The sequence below is a fragment of the Vombatus ursinus genome, unplaced genomic scaffold (assembly GCF_900497805.2).
Source record: "Vombatus ursinus unplaced genomic scaffold, bare-nosed wombat genome assembly UNPS02014818.1, whole genome shotgun sequence".
NCBI lineage: Eukaryota > Metazoa > Chordata > Mammalia > Diprotodontia > Vombatidae > Vombatus > Vombatus ursinus.
Genome location: NW_020954596.1, coordinates 55706364 through 55733450, shown reverse-complemented (window position 1 = coordinate 55733450; position 27087 = coordinate 55706364). Strand labels below are relative to the sequence as shown.

The window sequence follows — 27087 nt, the reverse complement described above, 5'->3', positions numbered from 1 at the left end:
CTTCATTTGTTAAGTGGGGGGAATAATACTTGTATGACTTATTTCACAGTTATTGAAAGGAAAGTACTTTGTAAACCTTAAGGCACTATGCAAATATGTTATTACTAATCTCAATTATCACAGAATAAGCAATAGGAGATTGTTTTTTATATGTAATTTCTTAAAGACTATTATAGATAAGGAACTATATGAACACAATTACAAAACACTTTTCACAAAATAAAGTCAGATCTAAATGAGTGGAGAAATATTAATTGCTCATGGGTAGGCCAAGCCAATATAATAAAAATGTCAGTTCTAGCTAAATTTTTAGTCAATGTCGTAACCAATCAAATGACCAAAAATATTTTGTAGAGCTAGAAAAAATAATAACAAAATTCATCTGGAGGAACAAAAGATTAAGAATATCAAGTGAATGAATGAAAAAATTGTGAAGGTGGTTTAGCAGTACCAGATCTCAAACTATTACAAAACATGTAATCATCAAAGCAGGCAGCTAGGTAGTATGGTGGATAGACTGTCAGGTCTGGAGTTAGGAAGACTCATCTTCCTAAATTCAGATATGGCCTCAGATACTTACTAGCTGTGTAAGCCTGGGCAAGTCACTTAACCCTGTTTTTCTCAGTTCCTCATCTGCAAAATGAGCTGGAAAAGAAAATGACAAAATATTCTAGCATCTTTGTCAAGAAAACTCCAAATGGGGTCAAAAAAGTCAGATACAACTGAAATAACTGAATAACAACAATAAAAATCATCACAGCACTCTGGTACTGACTAAGAAATACAGGGATGGATCAGTGGAATAGATTAGGGACACAATACAGAGTAGTAAATGACCATAGGGATCTAATGTTTGATAAGCCCCAAAATACAAGGTTTTGGGTTAAGAATTCACTATTTGACAAAAAAATGCTGGGAAAACTCAAAAGCAGTTTGGCAGAAACTAGGTATAGATCAACATCTCTCATTGTATACTGAGATAAGGTAAAAATAGGTACATGATTTAGACATTAAGGATGATATTATAAGCAAATTGGAGAGCATGAACTATTTTACCTGTAAGATTTATGCATAAGGGAAGGATTTATGACCAAACAAGAGATAGAGACCGTCACAGAAAGTAAAATGGATAATTTTGATTATATCAAACTAAAAAGGTTTTGCACAAACAAAACCAATGCAGCCAAAATTAGAAGGAAAGCAAGAAACTAGAGAAAAATTTTATATCAAGTTTCTCTGATACAGACCTCATACAGAGAACTGAGCCAGAATTAAGAATATGTGTCAAAGAATATGAACTGGCAGTTTTCAGAAGAAGAAATCAAAGCTATCTATGGGCATAGGAAAAAATGCTCTAAATCACTATTGATTAGAGAAATGCAAATTAAAACAATTCTGAGGTACTACCTCCCACCTATCAGATTGGCTAATATGACAGAAAGGAAAATAAGAGAAGTAGGAGGGGATGTGGAAAAATAGGGACACTAATGCACTATTGGTAGAGTTGTGAACTAATTGAACTATTCTGGAGAACAGTTTGGAACTATGCCCAAAGGGCTATAAAATGTGTATACCCTTTGACGTATCAATACTACTACTGGGTCTGTACTCAAACAGACCAAAGCAAAAAGGAAAAGGACATATATGTAAAAAAATGTTTATAGCAGCTATTTTTGTGTTGGCAAAGACTTGGAAATTAAGTGGATGCCAATCTGTTAGGGAATGGATGAACAAGTTGTGAGATTTGATTGTGATGGAATACTACTGTGCTATAAGAAATGATGAACAGGATGGTTTCAGAAAAAACCTAGAAAGATGTACGTGAACTGATGCAAAGTGAAGTGAGCATAACTAGAACAATACACAGTAATAGAGATGTTATATATTGATTAATTGTGAATGACAGCTATTCTCAGCAACACAATGATGCAAGACAATTCTGAAGGACTTAGGATAAAAAACATGCTATCTATCTACAGAGAAAGAATTGATGAAGTCTTAATGTAGATTGAAGCATACTTTTAAATTTCTTCTTTTCTGGGAAGGGGGGTCTGCATTTTCTTTTGCAACATGGCTAATATGGAAATGTTTTGCATGACTGCACATATACAACCTTTATCATATTGTTTGCCTTCTGAAGGGGGAAACAGGGGAGGGAGGGAAAGAGAGAATATGGAACTCAAAACTTTTTTTTTAAATGAATGTTAAAAACTTACTTACATGTAATTGAAAAAAATAAAAGAAAAATTAAATGAAAAGAAAAAAACTTAAGGATAAAATAATAGGGTTTTTTTTTGTAATTAAATAAATGTATAATGATATAAGCTCAACTTCTATAGCTTCCCTGGAAGAATATTTAGACTAATTCCAATAGCAAACTAGACAATGGGTATTCTATGTAACCCATCCAATTCTCAAATGCTTTTCATTTCTTCTGTTTGGTCTTTATAGTTTAATAGCTGTTCATCCCACATTACTTGGAGATGAGTATTTGGTATGCTGATATCTATTTAAAATGTTTTAAAATTTTTATGAATCAGTGTTCTGTTCAGGAAAATGCAGGCAACTGTTTATTTTGTGATGATGGGGTTTGATTTCAAGACCATTTATTTGTTGAATTATTAAGCATGTTTTAAGTAATGTAGTATGAGGATATGTCATTTCCTAGTTTATGAAAGATAGATAGTGAACGTTTGTTGTACGATTTTGACCACCAGGCCATGTTCTTCTAGGTAATCAAGTGGTTCTAAATTCTTGGAGGTTTCCTTGATGTCATACTGGTTTTATCATGTACTTGAGATATCTGTATTTGTCAATAAAACTGAACTCCGTAGGAATAACCTATCTATATATTATGGTTATGAAGACCTGGAACTGAGTAGTAAGCATAATCATTAACTTTTTTTTATTTCTATAGATAAAGTCAGATGACAGCCATTTGTTCCGTGCTTTGTTGTCAACATATTATTTGTTAGTTTAGTTTGTATGCATGTTGCCTGTGGAAGGCCTTTTGCTTCCACTCTTGAATAGTAGCATTTTCATACGAATCATCAGAAGGTAAACCACTTTATGTAACATCAGACAAATTCAAGCATGTGTGCCTATTTTCAGGGCTATACTTGATTCCTAGTAAGGATTATAATAAATATAATCTATCTCTGTCTCTATCTCTTGGTCTCTCTCCCACCATTCTAGAGATGCACTAAAAGTATCTTCAGGAAAACTCCAGCAGCAGACAGAATGGCAATGATGACCATGTCCCCATGTGGTTTTAATTTTTCTTCTAAGCCTCTATATTTTGAAAGCTTTTCATTCCACATAGTTTAGAGACTTTCAGTATTATATGTGACACCATCTATTAAAAAAAAGTTATTTTTGAATTTTTATGGATCAATGTTCTGTGTGGGAAATGGTGAGGCAATTTCTGTCTGTAATGATAGTCTGGTTCTGCTACAATTTATATGTTGAATCCTCAAGGATATTTTGGGGTCTTTTTTATTATTGGTATATGTTCACTTGTTAAAACATTTTGGCATTAATGAGAAGAATTTTTAGAGTAAAACATTGACAAAATACTTAAGGATGACTTTTGATGGATGTCAAATAATTTATGAAATTATATCTAAAGGTAATGACATTTAGATTACATGTATTCTCATACTTCATGTAATTATGAAATAAAACAGCAATAATCCAAAAATAATGAAAATCCCAAGGCTAAAAGGGAATGTGTACAAGAGAGATGTACTAATATTTCTCTTGTGTTAATAGAGGATTAATCATACCAGAGGAGATTGCCATTTCATTATCTCTCTCAAGTTATTTAATATCTTTGTTTTGTTCAGGAAATAGCACTGGCTTTGAGTCAGAAGACCTGAGTTTGACCCTTGGTTCTCATCACTAGCCACATGGTTTTGGGCAAGTCATTTGATGTCTCAACCAAAATTTCAAGTTGAGGGAGGGTCAGAGGAATGATAATGGGGAAAACAATATTTTTACTCTTTTATGGGAACACTGTGAACATAGAAAGTACTTTGAAAATAAAAAGTACCAAGTAATTATCTTAAATTTCCTTCCATTTCCAACACTGTATGATGGTGGGGTCATTTAATTCTTCCGAATCTTGTGCTAATCCTTCATAAGGCACCTCATATAAGAAAATAACGTTGGTATTTTCCCAGCTTCTTTGTGAGAGTTAGATAATTTGTACGATGCATTATATTATACACTATGACTGTACCATAGCCCCTACGCTAGTATTACAGTAAATACAAAGTTACCATTGCCTCTAGGTGACTAAACTTTACTGATATAATGAGCTAACTAGCTGAGAGAGCCAAGGGAGAATAAGAGAATTTGGTTCAATATTTGCTTATAGTTTCACACAACTAGCTTTGCACAATTAGTTGCAAACATTATTACCAGAAATTAACAAAGAGGTTCTCAATAGTACTAAAAAAAAAAGCACTCACAGGAGTTTCCAACTTTTGTGTTAGAATTCAGTAATCCAAAAACTTTTGCTTCTTTGGCGCTCTCTGACAACACTCTCACATCCTCCCCCCCCCCTTTAGAATCTGTATTTCAGATTCACTTTTGAAGCATTATGTTAGATGTGCTATGCTTGAAAAAACCAACATAACTATAATAGAAAATATAGAGTGGCTAAGTGTGGTGGCACATCCTTACAAGCCCTGCTACAAAAAGAGACTGAGGGTGGTAAATGCTTGAGTTGGGGAGTTCTGAGCTGCAGTAGGGTTAAAGTTGAATCAGTGTCTGTACTAAATCAGGTACCAGACAGTAATTCACCAGGACCTCAGGCCTCAGGTAGGTGTGTGCCAGGCTATCTAAGGAGGGACAAACCAGCCCAGGTAATAAACGGAGAAAATCAAAGCTTCCATCCTAATAAACAGTGTTTTGGTCCCACTAGTGGCCACTGGACTTCCAGACTAGGAAAGAAAAGAAGACTCAGTCTCAAGAAAAGAAAACAAAAAGAAATAACTCCTCAAAACAGAGTTTACTCTCCCCTTGCACACACAAAGTCTCTGGGGAGAATAGACTCAAACTTAGAGCATACATACATACATACATACATATATGTATGTATGTATAGCTAAAGAGAAAACACACAATTGCTGGTTACTAAAAGTCCTTTTCTCCCTTCATGGAGTCTTCATGAAGTTCCTCTTAGGCACAGATCTCTGCTGAACTCTGAAGATTACTCTCCTTGTGTTTTAGAACTGCCTTACTCTGGTGTGTCTGCTCTGTCTTCAATGTGTCTCTCATCTCCCAATGCAGATGTTGCCATATCGATAGTTGCTATAGTGACAATGCTACTGAATCTGTTGGACATTACTATCAGTGTCAATACCAACTCGATATCTTCTAACCTTCTCAAGTTCACAAGATTAATACCTGGTCAGCCGGTGATTTCTCTCTGTTCTCCCCCTCCCCCAGAAAATTCATTCTCAGGAGTCCTCTATCACTAGATTTAACCATGGCTAAATTAGCTAGCTCCAAACAAGATTGCTGCTTCTATATGTAGCTCCACAGGGCATAACTTCTCCTCAACCAATGACAAGCTATTTCATTTATGACATTGTTATCTTTCATCCAATGAATCAAAGCTCCTCTGATCCTCTCAGATTGACTGAGGGCTTATTTGTACCTACTTACTTTTGATTGATTAAATAGAGATGTCAAGGGTTTCTGTGGCTCATTAGTTACACTAATAAATTTATTTTAAATCAAGCAAATTTTCTCCAAAGAGTTGACAGCTTCAAAGAGACTTGCTTTGCCTTAAGGAAAGTGACTTGCACTGAAAGAATACAGATGTATCCTCCCAGGGTGAGATTTGAAAACCTCGAGAATCTTCAAGCACATTTTCAAGTTTATTTGATATCTTATTAAGGGATTACAAAAAGGTTTTTTAAAAATATAAGTCATATTTTTCATCTTCTGTCTTTTCTATAAAATTATTAATGAGGCTACTTTTTATAAAGAGAATGGAGGCAAGGAGGTGAGGCTAACTGAACAGGTTAGGATAAAAACAATTGGTATTTGAACTGTCTTTATGACATATCATCTGTATGTACATTAACTTCTGTAGGACCCTCTAGTCTTCTTGAATGTGTCAGTACACAAATCTATAGTCTTTTAACACTGAAGGAGAGGCAATGTAGTGGGGTTGTATAGGTAGGAAAACAAGAACTGGGATGGGATGCTGACTCATGGTAAAAATGTTCCCACATCTTCTGCTAACACTTGTTTGTTAAGACCTGCTGTTGGACTTGACCACTGATAGGTTATAACTTGCATTTTGTGTGTTTATTTGGAAAATAATGTAATCACTATGACTTTATTTCTGTTATACAACAAATGAAACATGTATGAACAGTTTTCCAAAATTTTCTTCTCTTCTTTCCTTATGCTTCCACTGCCTCCTTATTTTTATTCAACACCTCCCAGTTGCACCTGAGGCTACTACCACCTCCCCACCCCCAGGTTGTTCTAGGGCCCTCCAAGGGGTGGTATCACTCGCTTTGAGAACCTATGACTCAGGAATGATCTATAATGATACATATGTCAAGAAATCAAATGTCGCCCATTTGACCAAGCAGGGGCTAAGACTACTTCTCCATGCATAAGAGGTTTCCCTCTGCAAATCAAGGAATGGGATTTAGTGAAAATACTAATAAAAAAATAGAAGATGAAAAGTATGAAGGACTATAGAAGTGCTCAATAATTATTCAATAATGATGACATATTCATTATATTTTACATCAATGATGAATTATAATAGTAATCTAGGTCTGGATAAACTGAAGTTATAATTTGAATATTACTTATTTAATAGTCTCAAGAATTATTATTTTTTAAAACTCCATATATTTCACAAACTCTTTGTACCTTACTAAATAATGTTTTCAGAAGAAAAAAAATCAAGAAGTAGATGAGTCTCTTTGAACTTAGCAAGGTTGATCTTTGGACAGACCTACATAGCAGCACTGAGTCCCTTACAAAGAGTTAATGTAATTAAATTAGTAACTCAATTCAAAGAGCCAGGTTTTTCATGATTCCTATCACAACTAAAAATAATCACTAATTTATTATATCAGTCTTTCCCACTTTAATCTGAGGTCAACAAAATAAGTACTATAGAATAATCATTCCCAAAAATGATGAGAGTGTATTAGTAAATTGGAGGTTTATATTTTACAGCATTGCTTGATCATTACTGAAACGAATAACATTTTCAGATAATAAATGTTTATTGAATAAATGAATGAACTTAAAAAGATCTAACTAAGTGTGACATCCCATGGTGAAATTGGATATAATGGATCAGGGGTTCTCAACCTTTCTGAAGTGGCAAAGCCTTTAGAAAGAAATCTTAATTAAAAAAAAAAAGCTTCATACTAATGGTACCAGATAACATGAGGCTAATTTTTTTTAAAGATATATTTTATATCTATTTTGTCCTGATTAATCATTTTATAAGGAACTTAGTGGAAAGGATGTGATGGCTGACCATCCATAAGTTCCATAATTGAGAACATTAGTAAATGTTGTAAGATACTTCATAACCATTTATTTTCCCCTTTGATTACCTGTCACTTATTAAGTACTTAACATGTGTCAGGTGTTGGGGATAAGAAAAAAAGGGCAAAAATAATCCTTGCCCTCAAAGACCTTATGTTCCAATTTGGCAAACAACACTTAAATAACTACATATTCAGTACATCTCTTGTAAATAACAAGATAATATAAAGTAGATGAAAGGTAATCTCAGTGGGGAAGGCACTGGCCACTATGAGGACCAGGACAAGTGTCTTGCAGAAGGTGGAATTCAAATTGATTCTTAAAGGAAGCCAGGAATATTAAAAGGCAAAAGTGGGGAGTGAGATTAAGGCATAGAGATGAGGGATGGAAATGTCTAGTATGAGGAACAGTTAGTAGGCCAGCATTTTTAGGTATTATTTCCATTCATCACATTTTTGCTTTAACATTTTGAATTTTGTTTTTAATTTCAGAGTGTTTTGTTCACAAATGCCTTTGCAATTTTGCCAGAACCATTTGACTCATTTTTTAAAAGTGATAACATAGCATACATTACACATACCCCTCCCCCCCATCTTCTTCAGTTCTCAAGACTCTTCTTGCTTCCTTTTCTCTTTTCTTTGTGGCTTTGACCTTTAAAAGATAAGCATTCACCCCTACACAGAACCCCACCTAGCACTCCTGCAGGGTTATCTCCTTCCAAGTGAATCCCTACTTAAAGAAGCCAGATTTCCTTTCCCTTCTTATATTTTAATAACTGTCAACAGTGAACAACTTCTTAAAGTTGTTTGGCTCACGTTGCACATGTATAATCTATATTGGATTGTTTACTGTCTCAGGGAGGGAGGAAGAGAAGGAGGGATAGAATTTGGAACTCAAAACTTAAAAAAAAAACACAAACGTTAAAAATTGTTTTAACATGTAATTGGGGAGAAAATAAAATATTATTTTTAAAAAGTTGTTTGACTCATGCAGTTTTTCCAGTTTTACTATTTGCCAAATATGCCTCTCTATATACTGTCATTTATCCTACCAATGTAGGATGAGAATTTTTGCTAAGAATCTTATTATAACCAAATGCCTCTAAGTGTGAATATAGAAACTTTCAGGAATCATGAACACACTTAGGAATTAGGAGATTTCCCCCCTTCATCTCCTCCTGAGATAAGTTTTCTCCACTGAATAACTAAAGGCAGAGAAGAATTGTTAACAATTTAAAGATTCCTTCCAAACTCAGACACCAAAACTCGGAAGCAGATTTCTACTTCTTTTTTTTTTTTTTTTGACAGTCCTTTTAGATCAGATCCAGGATTTTTAATTCCATGTGAAGTGTAAGAATGCCAGGGTCTGGCTGTTCCTTAGAATCATGGGATCACAGATGTATAGCTGGATGGAACCTTAGAAGTCATCTAGTTCAAACCTCTCATTTTATATGAGAAGAAATAAGGTTAATTGATTTCCCTAAGGCCACACAGACATTAAGAGGCAGAGCTGAGATTTGAATCTTAAATAGGGGTGGGAGAGATAGAGTTAAATTCAGTTAAGTAGCTGTTCAGCCTGAGTTTGACCAAGGACTTGGAATGGATTGTTTGACAAAGAACTTAGAATAGTCTCTAGGGCAGTTTTTAACCTGGGGTCTATGAACTAAAAAAAAAAAAAAAAAAAGAAAAAAGAAAGAAAGAAAGAAAAAGATAACTATATTCCAATGTAATTGCTTTCATTTGTAATCTTATGTATTTTATTTTATGCATTTAAGAACATTATTCTGAGGAGTCTATAGGTTTCACCAGATTGCCAAAGGTTCATAACACAGAAAAAGTTAAGAACTTCTGTCTTAGGGGGAATATAGATCCCTCTGTTTCTTATTTGTGAGACAGGCCTCACTTCAATTAATTGAGGATTTAGCCTCCTCAGTCCTAAGTAGCAGTCCTCAGCATCATTAGCTGGCTAGATTCAAATCTATTATATCTATGTATGAAACTGCCTATTGGTTTCAAAATAAGACAGAATCTATTGAAATTCTGTTTGTTTCCATTTTACACTCTCTAAATCAGAGATTTTAGGTGAAGCCTGATAGTGAGGGAAAAGTTCCAACTTCATATTTGGTCAACATTGTTAGCCATGAGTCTAGGAACCAAGGAACACAGCGAGTTCTACCTGTACTAGAACTCTAGAAGTTCCACTCATACCTGAATTAGGAAAGAGAAAATAATTGAGTGAGGTCTGTGTAGCATTCTGATTCTATCTTATGAGGTTCATGGTGCAAACATACTCCTGTTAGTCTTCCATATTTAAATGTTTCCCATGATTTCTGTTTACAACCATACAGTGTAACCAAGAAAGTTTCCTCTTTAATTCCTCCTGAAGTGAACCTGCTGCAGTAAGTAACTAAAGACAGGGATTAATGGTAAACAAGTAAAGATTCCTATTAAACACCAAAACCTGTAAGTAGAGTTCTACTTTCATTTTTTTAATCCAACAGGTGATAACATGGAAATGACTATCAAGTTAAGGTTCTGGAATGAGCTTATTCATAGTTGTCTAGCATTCCTTGCTACTCCCCTTCCCTTCCCTGATCCCTATCCATGGTTTTGTGTGTCTGATGTGTGTGTGTGTGTGTGTATGTGTATGTGTGCAAGTGCATGTATGTAGGGGGTGGGGGAGTGTTATACCTCCCATGTGTTGGGAGATTGTATTTGTATATATTTATGGTTATATCTTCTATACCTTATAATAAAGGTTATACCTTTATATATTCCCTTGTAAAAGCTTCTGTGTTACAAATATAATGGGCCATTTCAATCCAGGCATATAAAAAGGAACCAGCCAGAATATAGTAGGGATTGATAAAACAACAAATACAAAAATAAGCAAACAAAAAAACTCCCACAAACTTTTCCAAGACTGGGAAAAAGTTTTCATGGTTCTGAGTTGATAAACTGCTTCAGTCTGTATTTTTGTCTGATACATACATCTATTATCTGTCTGCATGTTTTTATACATTTCTATCTTAGCAAGCCTATAAGTAAAATAACTTTTTTCAGAACATACTTGACTAATAAGAACATTTATCAGCCTTTATTTCACCAGGCAATTTAGAAATTCTTTTAAAAAAAAGAATTTCAAGACAAGGAAAATACAAGACATTAAAATTTAGTCCTCTCTGGCATTCTATTTTGCAGTATCCAAGGGACCTATTATTCTCTTGTCTCTAAATCCTTTAGATAATATTTCCTCCCCATCCTACATGATTTAAGAGTGTCAATTTGTGAATGGAGCTATCATTGCGACTGACAAGTTGTCTCATGGTTCTGAAAGAGCTGAGAAATTTTTTGACTTTCACACCCAGGCAGTTTTTCACCTTTCGCTAAAAGAGAGAAATGCATGACTGTTTGTAGGAGACAATTCACTTTGGGGTTCGGGGAAGAAATCTTTTAACATGCTAGAGATGAGAAATTGTTTTTATTAAGAAATGCTGTCACTGGTTTTGGGCAGCACTCTGCTTTGCTATCTGGGCCCAGGCATCATTTGTCTTCTCAACATCAACTGCCATTTAAAAATGTCACCAATTTCTTCTAGTAGGAAGAGAAAACCAGGGAACAGCATCTGAGCAACTTGGTAGGATACAAGCCAACTTGAAGAAATTCATAATTAAAACACCACCAGGTTCTTTTCTCATACTGCCAAAGCCCTTCCTGTTGATTTGCCATTTAAATGCCCATGTCTCTCTTCACATTATTGAATCAGGTTCTTAGGTATGGCTACAACATATCCCTCACAGTGCCAGGTTACCTTACATTCATGTAGCATTTTGCATATTATATGTCATCTTAACTGATTATATATATAATTCACATTTTAATAGCACTTTGAGGTTTTCCATATATTTTCCTCGTAACTATCCTATGAGATAGTATTGCCTCTATTTTACAGATGAGGAAATTAAGGCTTTGAGAGATGAAATTAATAGTACAAGGCCTCACAATCAGTAAATGTGAGAGTCATAATTTGAACCCAAATCTCCTGACTTCACATTCAACAACTTTTCTTTGATACCATATTGCTTTTTTGACATTCACAAGAAGGACGTGGATTTGGTTGGCTAGTTATTATCTTCCTCATTTGGATGAGGAAACTGAGGCACAGATGTTACAGCTAGGATCACACAGTTAATTATGACTGAGATGGAAATTAGAACTCTGGTCTACTGTTTCATAGTCAGCATGATATGCATATTATAATAAATGACATCTCTTTAAAAGGGTAGTGAGCTGATTGAGAAACCACTTGGTAAGTGTTCTTATCAACCCGAGCAAAGTAAAAAAGTGAACACTTATGAAACATTAGCATATTTTGAATGACATTCTTATTGCCTATTCTGTATTCATGATTGTTTAAAATGAATTTGTCGACTTAAGTAAGAAAGCACCACAGAAATTCTCCTTAACATTACTTAGCAAAAAGCATGGCCTCTCTCTAGGGAAAGCCTATTTCAGTTATGTCAGCAAAAGGCCGGACTAACAAATTAATCCCTGTCTTATCGAAAAGACATTGATTCAAATCTTGCCTGAACTAGAGTCCTTGGAAATCTGATGGGAATAGCTCAGGCCTGCAAAGAATCTTATGAGGAATGACCCTGTTGGTTTTCAGTTCTATTCTTAGTGGAATTTGGTGTAAATAGCTTACAAGCCTTCTCTTATCTCAGTGTAGTTCGATTTATCAACTGTGTTACATCAGATTAGAACTGGGGTATCAAAAATTTCGGTCTCCCATAAGTTGTGGAGTAGATAGGATACAGAATAATTCAATAAAGACACAGAAAAAAAAGATACATTTGACTCTGATCAATCTTCACAGTATTAGATGTGTCATGATTCTTTATAGACATGAAGATTGAGGGTATGTACAGAAAATAAAAATGGATGAATATCATCCAGACTGAATGAGATTCACAATGAAATAAAGCCCACAGGGCAATTCACCTGAAGAAGCAGAACTCATAACAAGATGACTTAATGTTTAATAAAAGTCAAATAATGGCAAGCACTTTTGGGGGCAAACTATGAGCCAATCTATTCAACTACAGAGGAGATCACTTCCCTAGAAAAATTCTTATTTTTTCAAAATTAAAGGGTAACCCCAAATTGCAAGGGCATGTCTGGAACAATCTGCTGGTCTTTGATCCCTTCTATAATTTGGCACCTAAGACCAAATAAATTTGGAGAATTGCTTTACTTATTGTCACGCCTAATTTTACTTTTCTGGTTTCTCAAGGGATATTGCCACATAATGAATACAACACTGGATTTGGAACCAGAAATACCTAATTTTAAAACTTTTCTCAGACTTTCTTTGCCATGGGACTATAGGCAAGTCACTTGCCATCTCTAAACCTCAGCTTCCTCATGTGCAGAATGGGAGAGAAACTGTAGTGCCCACCCCTCAGGGTTGATATGTTTAAAAAGGTGCTTTCTCAAATTTGAAATAATATATAAATGTCAGCTCTCATTATCACTGTCACTATTATCATTATTGAGAAATATAGCCCATGGCACAATTCAACACAGGCACACAGACAACAGAAATGCAGGTGTTTCATCTTTGTTGGCTTCCTTAGAAGAAAGAAAAAATAATTGACAGATTTTGCTTATGATAGAATATGAGCATTCCCCAGAATATGTGGGAGGCAAATTTGAGCATTAGCACTGAGTTTTTCAGAACTGCATCTTGTCCGGAGGCAGCTGATAGTTTGATTAGCTCATTTGTAAGGGTCTCCTCCCATACTAAGAAATTCAAATTGCATGTAAAATTATTCCAGAAATATTAAAATTAAAATGATTCTAATTGCTACCCAAATATTTTAAGCAAATGGTTTTTAATAGTTATTTTAACTAATTGCGTGTCACCTAATGACTACATGGAACATTGAATATGATTATTGCAGATTCACCACAGGCCATTAATTCTTCATTCTAGGCCATAAAAATCCTGGAATATGACACTATCTACTGACAGGAAAGTATTTAATATGAATAGTAATATATGTGATCTAACCAACCTTGAATTACTCCTTGAAGTAGGAGGAGGTATAAGGTATCGGCTACCTTTTCGTCTGCAGATATCTGGCTATCTTTATTAGTATGGTTCACTTGACTCATTCTGAGGCCATTTCTACTCTGAAAGATTATAGTACCTGAATTACCAGGGATCTGAAGAACCAGTCTTCACATTCCCCTTACCACTGGGGCTTGAAATCAGTTAAAATCTGTTCAGACAGAGGCTTCCAAAATAGTGAACTTCACTTTCTTCTTATTAACTACTCCGATGAAATCAATCAGTCCACCTACTCCTGCTGAAGTGAGGACAAAGTACACTGAAAGCATTGAACACAGAGGTTTTTAAAACTTTTTTATGTCATATATGCCTTTGGCAATCAGTTGAGGCCTATGGAGCTCTTCTGAGAATAACATTGTTCAATGTATAAAATAAGTACATAGAATTACAAAGGAAAACAAAGGATAGTAAAAATAAAGATGTATTTTTTTTTCATTCACATTCACAGACCCTTTGAAATCCATCCACTGACTCCTTGGGGGTCTCTGGACCACAACCTAATAATTCCTGTTCTAACATTATTCTATTGGGAAATAGGTGGTAATAGGCATCATTTTGGATGCCTACACAGAACATATTATTCTATTTGTTTTATTACAATAACTGATTATCACTAGGATTTTCAGCCCCACAGAATGTCTCTCTGGGGATTAGCTCATCAATATCTTGGTATTTTTTCTGATTGGGCATACAGACTACATTTATTGCAAGAGAAATCTACAAGATGAAGCTAATTCTATGAAGACTAGAATTTAACGCTTCTGAAAGTAAAATCAAATGTTCTCTCCTAAGCTACACTGATACACTGAGACAGGTTTTTCCTTGGCTGTTTACCTTCCAAGTTGCTTGGTGAGTAGATAATCTGAATGGGTTTGTTACATTTTTGCAATACTCTGCAGAAGGAAGGGGCATTCCATGTGCTTGCTTTAATCAGTTGAGGACAGAGTATGCTGATATACAACTTATCAGAGAAATTTATCTCTTAGTAGGCTGTTGTGACTCCCATTTGACAGATACCTGCTAGCATAGAAGATGTACTGGAAGGCTTTTGGAAAGCAGTCCTATATGATCACAGATACAACTGAGGTGCTTGTAAGAACAATAATGGACTTCCTACCCAAGAGACCTTTTCTTTTTTTTATGAACTATTAGTCAAATGCACATACACCCTTCCCATGACAGATTTTCCCTAAAGCGCTTTTAGCCTCCACAGAAAGTTATCTGTAATTATGAACTGAGTTCCAACAAAACTGTAGCCAGAATTTTTGGGATCTGAGACAAATGCCAACCCTCCCTTCCCAGAACCAGCAGCAGATAAACCTCAAACAAATTTTTAAAAGACAAATACAATTGGGGTGGGGGTGGACATATATCCAAAAGAAAATCACTTGGCCTTTGGCAGTGGCATTTGAAGGGAGGTGGTAAAATCATACACCATTTGGCAGCTTCCTATTTTTAAGATTTTTGCCAAGTGCTAAGCTCATTTGTTTCTTTGCTTTGGAAGGAGTGTAACTGTCATCAATGCCCTCTAAATTCTGGCACCCTAGGAGCAACGTCACGCTTGTCCCACCCTAGTTATGCTTCTGGGTCAGTCTTTCCAGATAATTTTAGAGTTTTTACAATAGAAAATGAAAGCCAAAGATTTTACTTCAAGTTAGATGTAGATATTTGTATTGTCTTGCTGAACAGAGAGGGAATAGACCTGTCCTATTAAAAGTGATTTGATCTCCTGTTAATTCTCCAATTGAAGGTTAACATAGGACCAGTCCACACCTCTTTATGGTTACTCCCAGGAAAAGGAACTGGCTCCTTCTAGTCATTCTCATAGGCCTAAAGGTGAGCCAGATATAGACAGTCCTCAGCTGCAGTATGAGAGAGTGCTGCTCTACTTTATTTGGGGGTATTTGCCATTATGTGGTACTACTGAACTCATGCCTTCATTTCCTCCCTCCAGTAGAATTTAATCTTGAACATATAAACTTTTTTTTGGGGGGGGGGGTCTTTGGATCCTCAACACCTAACACAGTGCCCCAGAAACAGAAAGAACTTAATAAATGCTTATTAAATGAAAGAATGTATTTAATATGCCATTTGCCATATTCAAAGAATCACTGAAAGTCGGAGATGGAAGGGACTATTACCTGGTTGAGCACCCTAATTTTTTTTTAAATGTTGGGTTATTCATTTTGAGAACCTGTGGCAGTAAATGAAATCTTAGTGAAGAGGTGGAGTTGATTGAACTCTGCAGATGAGTGTAAGTACATAGGAGACAGTAGACCACTCACTCCCAAGTGGAAATGAGTGGAGGGGCCTATTAATTGGTGGTGCTCTTCTAGACTTATCTGAAAGTGAGGTAGGTGGAAGGAATACCAAAATCTTTGCTCCCTCTCCATCCCCTGGTTCCCCTCAATATCAGACCCAGCCTTTGCAATGGGAAAACCAGAAAACTGAGGGAATCAAACCCCCATAACCAGAATTTCAGCTTCCTTTGCCAAAAGGCCTAAAAAGGACATGGAAATTGGGAGAGACTACCCTTCTCTCTTCAACCCCTTCTGAAGACATTTTTAGTAGTTAGAAGAGGGATGGGGAGTGAGAACTCCCTGATGTATGCCTCTTTGCAAGGGGTAGACCATTTTCCAGCCTACTGATGACAGGTAAGACATAACCTGAATTCTTTTCCAGCTAGTGAGTAAGAATTAAGATCATATACTACTTTGGAGAAGGTGCTTCAAGCAAAGATTAGAGTATAGTTTGGCGGTTGGGCAATTGGCCATTAAAGGGAGAGAACACCTGGGTCTTGGCTGGGGACTGAGGCCTGGCATGGAAAGCTGGGTTTACAATGAAGCCCACTCTTGAGTTGAGAGGATGTGGATCCCAGGAAATGGAATTTGGCAGTGAGAACAGAAGGCTGGATGGGAATGGGGCTGGAAACTTGGGTAAAGGACACCAAGGTCCTTGAGAACTGGGATGGGTATGGGGGAAGAGGAATGAGCTAGATGCCCGGGTCCCTCAAAGGCAGAAGCAACCTAGAGGCCTGGGTTCTCCAACAGCAGCCACGTCAGGACTCCAGGATTTTTGCGCGTCCTCCCTTCCCCATTCCCTCCAGCAAACTGGGGGCACAGGAAGGGGAGAGTCAAACCGTGGGTTTAATCCCCAAACAGTGACGGATACATTCAAGGCCAGACAAATGGAGGGACGAGGAGAGGAGGGCGAAGCTCAGGGCTGGACGGGATCAGGCGAGGCCTGGGAGGGGTCAGCGAGGAGGGTAAGCGCGGCTGGGGGCCGGCCGGTGGTGGGGCCACGCTGTCCCTTCCGGTGGCCCCGAATACAGTGAGTGTGGCCACAGCTTTCATCGTGCTCATCTTCGCTCTCCGTGGAGCTCTCGCCGAAGGCCCGAGGCTCTTTGTAGATACAACAGCACTTGGATGAACGGCGGCCCAGGTGCTCATTGTCCACAGTGTCAGTAGTCCACTCCACCTTCTTGTCCGGCTTCGGCTTCCGAAGTTTAAAGGTGACGCTACGGTTCTCCCCGCTACGGCTCTCCCCGCTACGGCTCTCCCCGCTACGGTTCTCCCCGCTTCGGTTCTCCCCGTTCCGCTTCACCGCTTCGGTTGTCACGGTAACCGAGCTCTCGCTGATGGTCTCCTTCCGCCCGGCCTTGGTCTCTGCCATGGCAGGGGCTGAGGGTGGGAGCGGGACGTCGGGCCGAGCCGTTATCTGCCTTTTCCTGGCTCCCTCGGGAGTACTCCTCCGGGAGTCGGAGGAAGTAGGAGTCGGGGTCCAGTTGTTGCTCCTCCTGGGTCTCGCCCCTCACCCAAGCAGCCCACCACCCCCACTTCCGGCCCCAGGCTTCCGGGTATTCCTCCTCGTTTTACAAAAGAGAAAAAAAATGGAAGCCCAAGGAAGTGACGTCACGGGGCTGAGGCAACATCTAATTAGAATTGGAAATTTAATTTTTTCCATTGCCCTGAGGAAAGTTCTAACAGAAAGAGACTAGAAAGATGAGTAGGAAGACCCAAAAGACTAAATGAAGGACTCCCAAACTTTCCTTGATAAAGAGCTAATTTTCATTTCCTGAAAGGCTTATGATTATGCCTGGGCAAAAGAGAGATTACTAAGAATACAAGTCCCTTAAGGGTACTATTTCCTGTGCAATGTCGGGCATACTTGAATTTGGTGGCAAAAGCTAATTAATGTGTCTTATGAATTCCTTAAGGGCACAGACTGCTGTCTGTGAACTTCCTTTAGTACAGCATCAATGAAATATAAGTACTTACAGAAAATACTTAAAATGGTAGGTCTCATGGGTCCATCTAATCCAGTATTTTGTCTCTGGTAGTTATGCCAAAGAATATATAATGGGTTGTCATAAATAGGAACAACCTCAGGAGACTAGGGATATACTCCTTAACATCTTCAGTTTCTTTTAATAACCTAGTGGACCATGCCTTAAACCCAAATCATTCTGGCTCTTATTGATTGTCCAACAATAGGTCCCAGCCCAAGCCTCACTTGGTCATTGTTTGGATTCTGATGGCTCTGCAGGTGAGAGTAAATAGCACTTATTTCTGTTTTGGCCAGAAACCCTGAGGGTCTTCCCCTCCCAGATTGATTTTTTTTTCTTCCCTTTTCTTTTGACTACATAAAAGAGGCCATTCTTTGCCTCATTTTTAACCTAATCTTAATCACTGAATGTGCATTGCCTCAGATAAACTGAGATAGGGAAAGACCTTAGCTTAAAAAGACCAAGACCTCTCACCGCATCCTGGTATCTGCAGTAGTCCTGATCTGTATCTCACCACTGAACCAAGGTGGCTCTGGAGGAGACTGGTGTCTTTGCATAGTCCTGCCTCACCTAAATCCAATTCACTTGCAAATCATGACATCTCCTTCCTAAAGTCGTAGTCCTCTTTGAGAATGAAGGACAGATACCTTCAGCAATAACCTGGCATAAATTTATTTTGTTTGAATTTAACGTAGCCATTTTGAACCTATTTATATTTCCATCCTATATTACCAGGGAAGCAGAATAGTGTAGTTGATAACCCCTGACATACAGTAGCTGTGTAACTCTAAGCAAACTCCTTAGCCTGTTGGTGCTCTACACAGCTCTCTAAACTAGAAATTACCAAGAAGGTGCTGACTTGCATGAGAAGAGTCAGTTTCTTCATTCAGAAGCTATATTAATGAAATCACAGGTTTAATCCCTATTCCTGTATTATTTCTTGGGCTGATGTTTCATAAGCTTATTATTCACTGAGTCATTACTTCCTTCTGTCTTCTTTTGTCTTCAAACAGCCTTAAAACCCCAAAAGGTGAGCCATAGTTCTAGTCTTCCTGGATTTGCTGACAGATTGTTACACTGTCCATAGTCTTCATGATTTTATCAGGTATGCTCATTATCCCCTCTCCATAATTTTCTTTCTAAATTGAAAAGTTATGCTCTCTTTGGTCCACTATAGTTCCATACATCCATTTTCTTCTTTGATAATTTTAGTTGCTCTTCTCTGGCAGCCAAGTACTTCATCATTCATCATTGTCAAAATTTCATTTCTGTTTTCCTTTCCAACACCCTTCATAAGCATGTGCACTATTTTGTTGACTTAATCATTTGCAATAGTACATTAAACTACAATCCTCAGAGAATAGTCTAAATGACTCCTAGATCTCTTTCTTGGGTTGTAACTGATAACTCAAAGTCCATCTGAGTGGACCCAGTTGTAGTGCTGGAAGGCACAGATAAAGGCTAGTGTGGGGCCTACAACCCTCAAGCAAGCAATTCCTGACAAGTCCGGAGTATACACTTGACGTTAATAAGGAGAAGAGCTCATGTTTCTATGGTGCTTTAAGGTTTATAAAATGCTTCCCCCTTTCCTTTCACAAAAAAAATTCCTCCAAAATTCCTCTACTTCTTTACCTTCTGCCACCTTTAAGCCCTTTTCACTCTTTCTTCTGACCCCAACATTTTAATGAAACTACTCTCTCCAAAGTTGCCAAGTATGTATTTCTTGAATCCAATGACCTTTTCTTAGTCCTCATCTTTTTTTTTCATTGTTACTTCTTTGTAGCATTTGGAGCTGTGGACCATCCCTTTCCCTAGGATATGAGTTCAGATCCTGCCTCTGACACTTACTCATTGTGACCCAAGGTAATTCATTTAGCCTAAGTCATTCTCAGTTTCTCCATCACTAGAATGTAGAAAATAATAGCAATTCCTGTTAGGGTTCTTGTAAGGATCAAATGAGGAAAGCACTTTGCAAACCTCAAAGCTCTATATAAATGCAAGCTATTATTATTCAAAAATTTTATAATATCAGTATGGATACTCTCTTCACTGATGCAAATCACAATCTCTCTCACCATAAGAGGAGCTGGGGTTACATCCTGGCTCTGCACTTAATACCTTTATGACCTTGGGCAAGTCATGTCCCTTCTATGGGCCTCCTTTTCCTCATCTCTAAGATGAGAGAATTGGATTAGATGATCTCTATTGTGCCTTCCAATTTTAAATCTATAATCATAATTTTATGTCCTTTGTAGACAGTTTCATTAGTTTCTGTGGACAGAATATTTATTACCTGGTGACCAAATTCCTGGTAAAGAGTCTTTCAAACCTTAAGATTAGGCCTTGGATGGATGACTCAGAGTTCCTTGCTAGACCTGTACTTAAAGCCATCGCATTTTGGTAAGATAGTCATATCACGTGTTTTGTTTGCATAACCTTTTAGAAGTTAACCATGCCACCATTAGGAGATGGGAGGATGATGAAATGTAGTACTTCAGTTAACAGAGTTAGAAAAAACATCTTTACATAGTTAAACTATATTGTGTGATATATAAAAGAAGAGGGAAAAATACAAATTGTTTTCCTTAAAGAACCTCATCACTGTGGGACTGAGGGTCCTGCTCTTTCAACTTTGATATGAAAACAGACTTAGTTGTTCCTACTTCACATAAGCTCTTCTTTAAAAAAACAAAACTCTTCCAAAAATCTGATCAGATAGAAGATGCCAATTTCAGCATACGCACCAGATATGCTTCAGTGGCCCATATAGGCTCTTACTTGGTAGTTCTTCCTTTTCTGTGCCATTGTCATATTTAATCCTTTGTTTTAGGTAAAACTTCAAAACCCTGGGGAAGTGTTTCTTAAACAGGGTTTTTTTTTTTTAAGGGATCATGTGACACACAAGCTCAGGAATATATCTGATAATTTAAGAGAAAATAATTTGTGTCAGAATAGTGGAAAGTTTTTTTCTCACCAGAGCTAAAGTTGAATAAGTGATAGAAATATTCTGTGAAGCATGAGTCTTCTTTCGAGGTCCTTTTTCCCCTTGACTTGGAAAGGAATTCTGAATAAGAGTTCTGAGTTTGGGACTGTGTCTTGGAAATCCTGTGAGTTCCTCTCTGCCTATGAGTTTTTTTTTTTTTTAGTAGTTATGGGATTTGTAGTATTTCCTTCCTTGACTTTTAGCTCTTCAAAGTATTGAAAATGAGTCAGCATCTTCCTGGGTTATCAATGTACATGTACCTATGACCTTGGAGTTCCCTGGATGACTATATCCCTTTGACTTCAGTTTACTGAGCCTTTGGTACATTGTGCCATGTTTTGTTTTCTCAATCCCATTTACAAAATAATCTTATTCTGTTGATCTGTTGCTTTGTCTCCCTTGAGTTCTCTTTCGTTGTCTGCCCTGGGTTCTTTTATTCTCCCTCTACATGCTATTTGGTAACTTCATCAGCTCCCATGGATCTAATTATTATCTCCATACAAATGACTCCCAAATCTACATACACATCTCTCCTAAGTTCTAATTATACATTTCCAACTACCTATTGGATATTTCAAACAAATGCCCTATAAGTATGTCAAACTCAACATTACTAATGCACAACTCATTCTTTCTCTCCTACCCCTGCCAAATTACTTCTCTGCTGGACTTTCCTGTTTCTATCAAGGGGACTACCACCCTTCCAGTCACACAGGTTCACAACCTTGATGTTAATCTTGTCTTCTTATCCTCCCTTTTGAATACTAATATTTTTTTGGTGACATTGTATAACCATGAGTCATGGCACACTTTAATCTTTAAAGAGTTAAAGCTGAATGTCTCACAAAGGGCAGTGTAGAGGTACATGGTGGATATGAGAAAGCTGATTTTGAAAGATGACATCAAAGAGATGACTAATTTAAAAAATCAGTTAGTCATATGGGAGAGAGTGAAGGTTAACTGATGGCCAGCCTCTTGCAGTGGCAGATGCAGTACATTTGGTGGATGTTTTCTGGTGAAATTATGGGAGTTACACTGGTAAAGTAGGCATTGATGGGTTATGTAGTCTGTATCACCTGAGTGAACTTCTACATCACAGATTACAGGTCTCATGTGAAATTGTTTATGATCATTATTTATGGGAAAGTGAGGCTGGTGACTTTGTACAGCCCTCCTTCACTTAAATCCAATTCACTTGAAAGTCATGGCATCATCTTCTAGCTGTTGTGGTTCTCTTGGAGAAGAAAGGACAAACCACAACACAACCACACAATGTTCAAGAGAATGCAGGATCTGGAATTAGGAGACAGAGGTCTGATACCTGACCCTGCCATTATTAGCCCATACTTTGGGAGAGTAGGGACTCTTTTTGTTACCCCAGTTCTTAGCAGTGTGTGGCACATTTATTATTGCTGTTCAATTGTGTGTGATTCTTAGCTACCCTTATGAGGTTTGCCATTTCCTTCTTCAGTGGATTAAAGCAAATAGAGATTAAATGACTTGCTTAAAGTCACACAGCTTGTGACTCCAGGCCCAACTTTCTATCTACTGAGCCATCTAGCTGCCTCCAGTGCTTAATAAATGTTTACTGACTGACTCCATTCTCTGAGCCTTGATTTCCCTATCTAGAAGATGGGCATAATTCACAATCTTCCTCACCGGATTGGTGGAAAGTTCAACTGACATAATATGTAAAAAGAACTTTATGATTGTAAAGTTCCAAATAAATATAAGCCATTATTAGCAATTGAAAGTAACAACATATTAACAACATTAACTCAAATGAAGTTAGTAATACAGTCTCTTATAGAATTGACACTGTAGGCATACATAGATAATATAGAAACTAGGAAAACAAAATACTTCCCTAAAAACTTATGGGCACTACTGCCTGGTGAAATGCTTTTGTGGCACCAAAAGGATTCAAACAAAAGCCTCCAACTTAATCTTCCCTCCCTAAGAAGAAAGAAGATGCTTTTAGCCACACCTTGAAAGGAGGGTTGTTAAAACCTTATCATTGTTTCTGGTGCTTTAGATATATTCCCTCCTCTACCTAAGTTAATTTTCTTGAAGACTAGTGATGACCCCAAGCAGCAAAGGGAATGAAGTCATTGCCTTCAGTGAAAGTTGGCTTTTGAAATAGCTGGCCACCTTCCAGGGATGATTTTTGAGGTGAGAGTCAGGTCCTCCATCCAAAAACATATTTCTCCCCAGGTTCACTGAAGACTTACTTGCCTCCTTAAGGATTAAGGGTATGGAGTCTGTTAAAATGCAAATAGCCCTAAGTAAAGAGTCACTTACACCTTGGTACAAGAGAGTGTAATCACATTTTCTCTGAGAATACTTTTGAATTGAAGGAGAGGTGAGATAGCCTGAGGACTTGGGGTTTCTGAATTTTGGTGTACTATTGAGGGTAAAAGGAACACAGAAAGGGGCATCTAGGTCTTTTGCGGGGCTAACCTTACAATTCTGTCTTGAGATGCCCCCTTATACAATGGTTTTTCAATAACCTGTTGCAAAGGATAGTTTCAAATTGTTGGTAAAATAGGCCTGTTCTGTTTTTGCAGTTTGGCTCACCTTCTCTCCCTCTTCAGCACTCCTTCCCACTATGGTAGAATCTGTTTAAGTTAATATCTCAGGGAAAAAAGCTCACTCAACTTGCAGAACCCAATGTTTAGAATAATATTTAGACACTACACATGGCCATTTCAATGGCATTGGCTTGCCTGCAACTGGAAGGCCTATACCTATCCAAGGAATTAAAAAACTCACTACTGGGCTCCTTCATTCTCAGCTCACCGGATAGCTACATTAATTGAGCACTTTTTAAAAAACCTATAATTAAATCTGGCAATCTGAAACAATTAATTTTTTTTCTTTGAGGTTAATCTTGCTTCCCTGAATATTCTGAAATCCTTCCAAACCATCAGTATACTACAGCATACAAAGCATTATATCCTTTTAAAGTGTCTTCTTTTTCCCACATGAAAACAATTTGAGTAGCTCATTTAGAGGCAATCAGAGTCTCACCTGCCTTATTTGAGCCTTCTCTTGCTTTGTGGGGATCATCGAGGAGGCTACCAGATGTACATTTCGGTCAGACTTCCACACTCACCAGTCAGTCCTTCTGACCATTTTGGAAGATGTCCGCCCTGGGCTATGGCACTAGGGAAAGGTGAGTTTGGAGTCAGAGGACACGGACTTGATTTTCAGTCTTGCTGTGTATTTCCATGATCACGTGGAAATCCAGAGATCACTCTAGGCCTGTTTCTCCAAAATGATGGGGTTGAACTAGATAATCTACAAAGTCTCTTAGAGACGAGAACAGAAATAATTTGTCTGCTTAGTAAATGAAGCCAAAAAATGAAGCCACGTATTTGGCTTCATTGCCACAACTTGACTGTTCTATGCAAAAACTCATTACTACAAGAAAAACAACTGCTGCTTAAAAGGAGAGATGAGAGAGATTGTTGCACCATAGTGGCATATGAAAAGTGCAATTTAATAATTCAAAAAACATTTATTAAATACCTATCTTGTTCAAAGAACTGTACTGAGTGCTAGGGCTACTTAAGATAACAAACTCCAAAAACAACTCCTGTCTTCAAGGAACTTACATTTCTATTAAAAAAATTCACCGATTTGTTAATATCCTCTTTATTAACCTAACAAGGTTCAAAATACTGCCAATGTTATCATTAATAGGGCAGATGCTCATAAACAAAAAATAATTAATTATCATGGCCATCATTGTACTAGGACACATGAGAAACATAAGATATGTTCCCTCTCCTCAAGGAGCTTACAGTCTAAATGGATAGGCAATACTAAAATTTATACAAAATAATAACTTACATTTACATGGGGTTTTAGAATTTAAAAAGTTTTATTCTTCAGTGAAAAAATATGAAACATATCAAAAAATGTACTGGAAGAGCTACACAATGTTGATTTTAGGGCTGTAGTTTCACTCTGAAATTCTAACCCACAAAAATCTTTACTTTCCATTTCCTCCCAAAATTTTTGTTTCTTCTCTTTACTGGGACCTTCAACCTAGGATACCACGTTACTCCTCTTGTTCCCCCAACAACTGTCTCCAACCACTTTCCTTTTTTATGATCACATGCCTACTCGGCCCAGAATACTGATCTTTGCCTTATGTGGGTATCACTAACAAGGTTTACAGGATCACAGATTTAGAGCTAGAAGGGACCTTATAAGTCATGGAATCCAATTCTTTTATTTTACAGTTGAGGAAACTGAGGACAGAGAGGTTAATTGACTTTCCATGGGTCACACAACTAGTGTGAGCCTGAGAGGATACAAATGAGGATTTCCCCAATTTCAAGTCCAGGGCTCTTTCTACTACACAATACTGGCTCTCTGGGTCTATGTGCAGGGTAGCTATGTGTCTTTCTGTATATGGAAGTGTCTGAAAATGATTTTCCATTTGTCTGTGCATGATTCTATATGTGTGTCTGGCTCTGATGAATTCTTACATCTTCCCATGGGTTTATATATCTTTAATATTCCTTAACAATCTGATATTCCAACCCGCACACTCAAATGATGTTTTGTTGAAGAACACAGATGGAAGCATAGTAGAAAATGGGAAGAGGAAAAAAATGACAGGCACCCTAACCTAGTATTTTTCAGGATACCCTGGCTTTTTGTGCCCTCTGCACTCCTTTCCTATATATGGTTTCTGTGTGGGGAAGAGGGGAAGAGGGGAAGAGGTAGGGTTTGTTGTTTTAATTCCTGACACCTGAAGTTTTGTATACTATGGGCATAGCATGACATTTCTTCTCTCAAAGATCTCTCTGGACTGGCTTGCTCACTTCAACTTGCATATATGCTGGCAAGTCAGGATGGGAGCTGGTGGTTTCCTGAAGGTTGTGTCCACATGACCTATGACTTACCCTGAGGGTATTAGGGGTAACACTATGGTGGGGGAGCTAAATATCTAATACTTACAACTCTAGATCCTGAGCCACCATGAGTATACTTCCTATTTAAATAAATCAGTAACAATGGCACAATTAACTCTTAAAACAAGAAAGCAAACACAAGAACAATCATAAAACTGAACAGTCCAACCATAAACATGGGTCTCATTTTCGCACCAATGAGCAAAGTTTCCATGGGGGAGAACGAGCACAAACTTACAGAAACTTGGCTTTGAGGAAGAGAGGAAGGAAATGAGATTTTGTAAAGTGCCTACTATGTATCCTCACAACAAACCTGGAACATAAGTGTTATTGTTATCCCCTAATATTATTTTCCCCATTTTATTGATGAGGAAACTAAGACAAACAGAGATTAGGTGACTCACCCAGGGTGGTACAGCCAGTAAGTGTCTGAAGCCAGAATTGAATTCAGGATTTTTGTTTGTTTGTTTGTTTCAACGTCAGGCCCAGCATGTTATCCAGTATGCCACCTAATTGCTTCTATGAGTAGGAAACCCATGTGCCCAAGGACAGTTCAGAAATCTAGAATGTAAAAGCATTGATGTCCTTGATCTCCTTAAGGAACAGTTTATAACACTTGGCACTTGCTGGGCACAGCTATTCTTCTGAGTCTTTGCTTTCTTGCTGAGCAAAGCCATGTCACTTCTGGCTGCTATTCTCGGGTCACTGAAGCAGTATTAATATCTTTTAAATGAAAGAGCATCTCTAAGCTTGGGGTCTTCAGAGCTATGAAGGGAGGTTTCCCTGGCTCACCTCTGAGGTAGTATTAATACATAAAAATGGTGTCCCTAAGTCTTCAATCTGTAAAGTTGTTCAGGTCAGCTCTCTAACCTGTGAGGGGTCCCCCCCAAAAAAACCTTAGGTGGCAGTAACAAGCAAGGAAGACAAACCTCTGAAGTGCTTCTACTTTTCAGGGTGCAGATGGGTAAAAGGCCTTTCCTTACCTCATTCAGCTCTTTAGATAGCAGAGAAGTCTCCCTTCCTGCAATGAATTCCTAAACTGCAGTCTTCCTCCAATAAGATTAATTCCCAGTGACAGCTGCAAAGCTGACCTCTTCATTCTTTTCTACTTAGTTTCAAGCCATTTTGTTCTCGCCTTCCTTGATTATTTCCGTGTTCCCTACATCTTCTGTCTATGATCACTAACTGACTCCTGCTATTGAGCAGGGCCCCCAAGTACT

General features: G+C 37.6%; 2 protein-coding genes across 2 annotated transcripts in view; both read right to left on the bottom strand.

The window, feature by feature from the left end:
- GABRB1 (gamma-aminobutyric acid type A receptor beta1 subunit) overlaps window positions 1-27087 on the bottom strand; it is a 433636-nt gene that overhangs the window by 378540 nt on the left and 28009 nt on the right. The window lies entirely within an intron of this gene.
- LOC114023556 (E3 ubiquitin-protein ligase PPP1R11-like) lies at window positions 16698-17343 on the bottom strand. The gene is made up of 3 exons (XM_027836255.1): window positions 17275-17343; window positions 16900-17211; window positions 16698-16781 (listed from the first exon to the last, which is right to left on the bottom strand). The coding sequence occupies exons 1-3, from the start codon at window positions 17341-17343 to the stop codon at window positions 16698-16700; spliced, it is 465 nt and encodes a 154-aa protein (XP_027692056.1).

What these genes read in the sequence shown, in the direction of transcription:
- LOC114023556 (XM_027836255.1), bottom strand. Translation starts at nt 17,343, where the DNA reads ATGGCAGAGACCAAGGCCGGGCGGAAGGAGACCATCAGCGAGAGCTCG. An exon ending in TTACCGTGACAACCGAAGCG is followed by an intron (nt 17,212 to 17,274) that starts GTGAAGCGGAAC and finishes CGTAGCGGGGAG; the next exon opens with AGCCGTAGCGGGGAGAACCG. An exon ending in CCCAGGCCTCGCCTGATCCC is followed by an intron (nt 16,782 to 16,899) that starts GTCCAGCCCTGA and finishes CTGTGCCCCCAG; the next exon opens with TTTGCTGGAGGGAATGGGGA.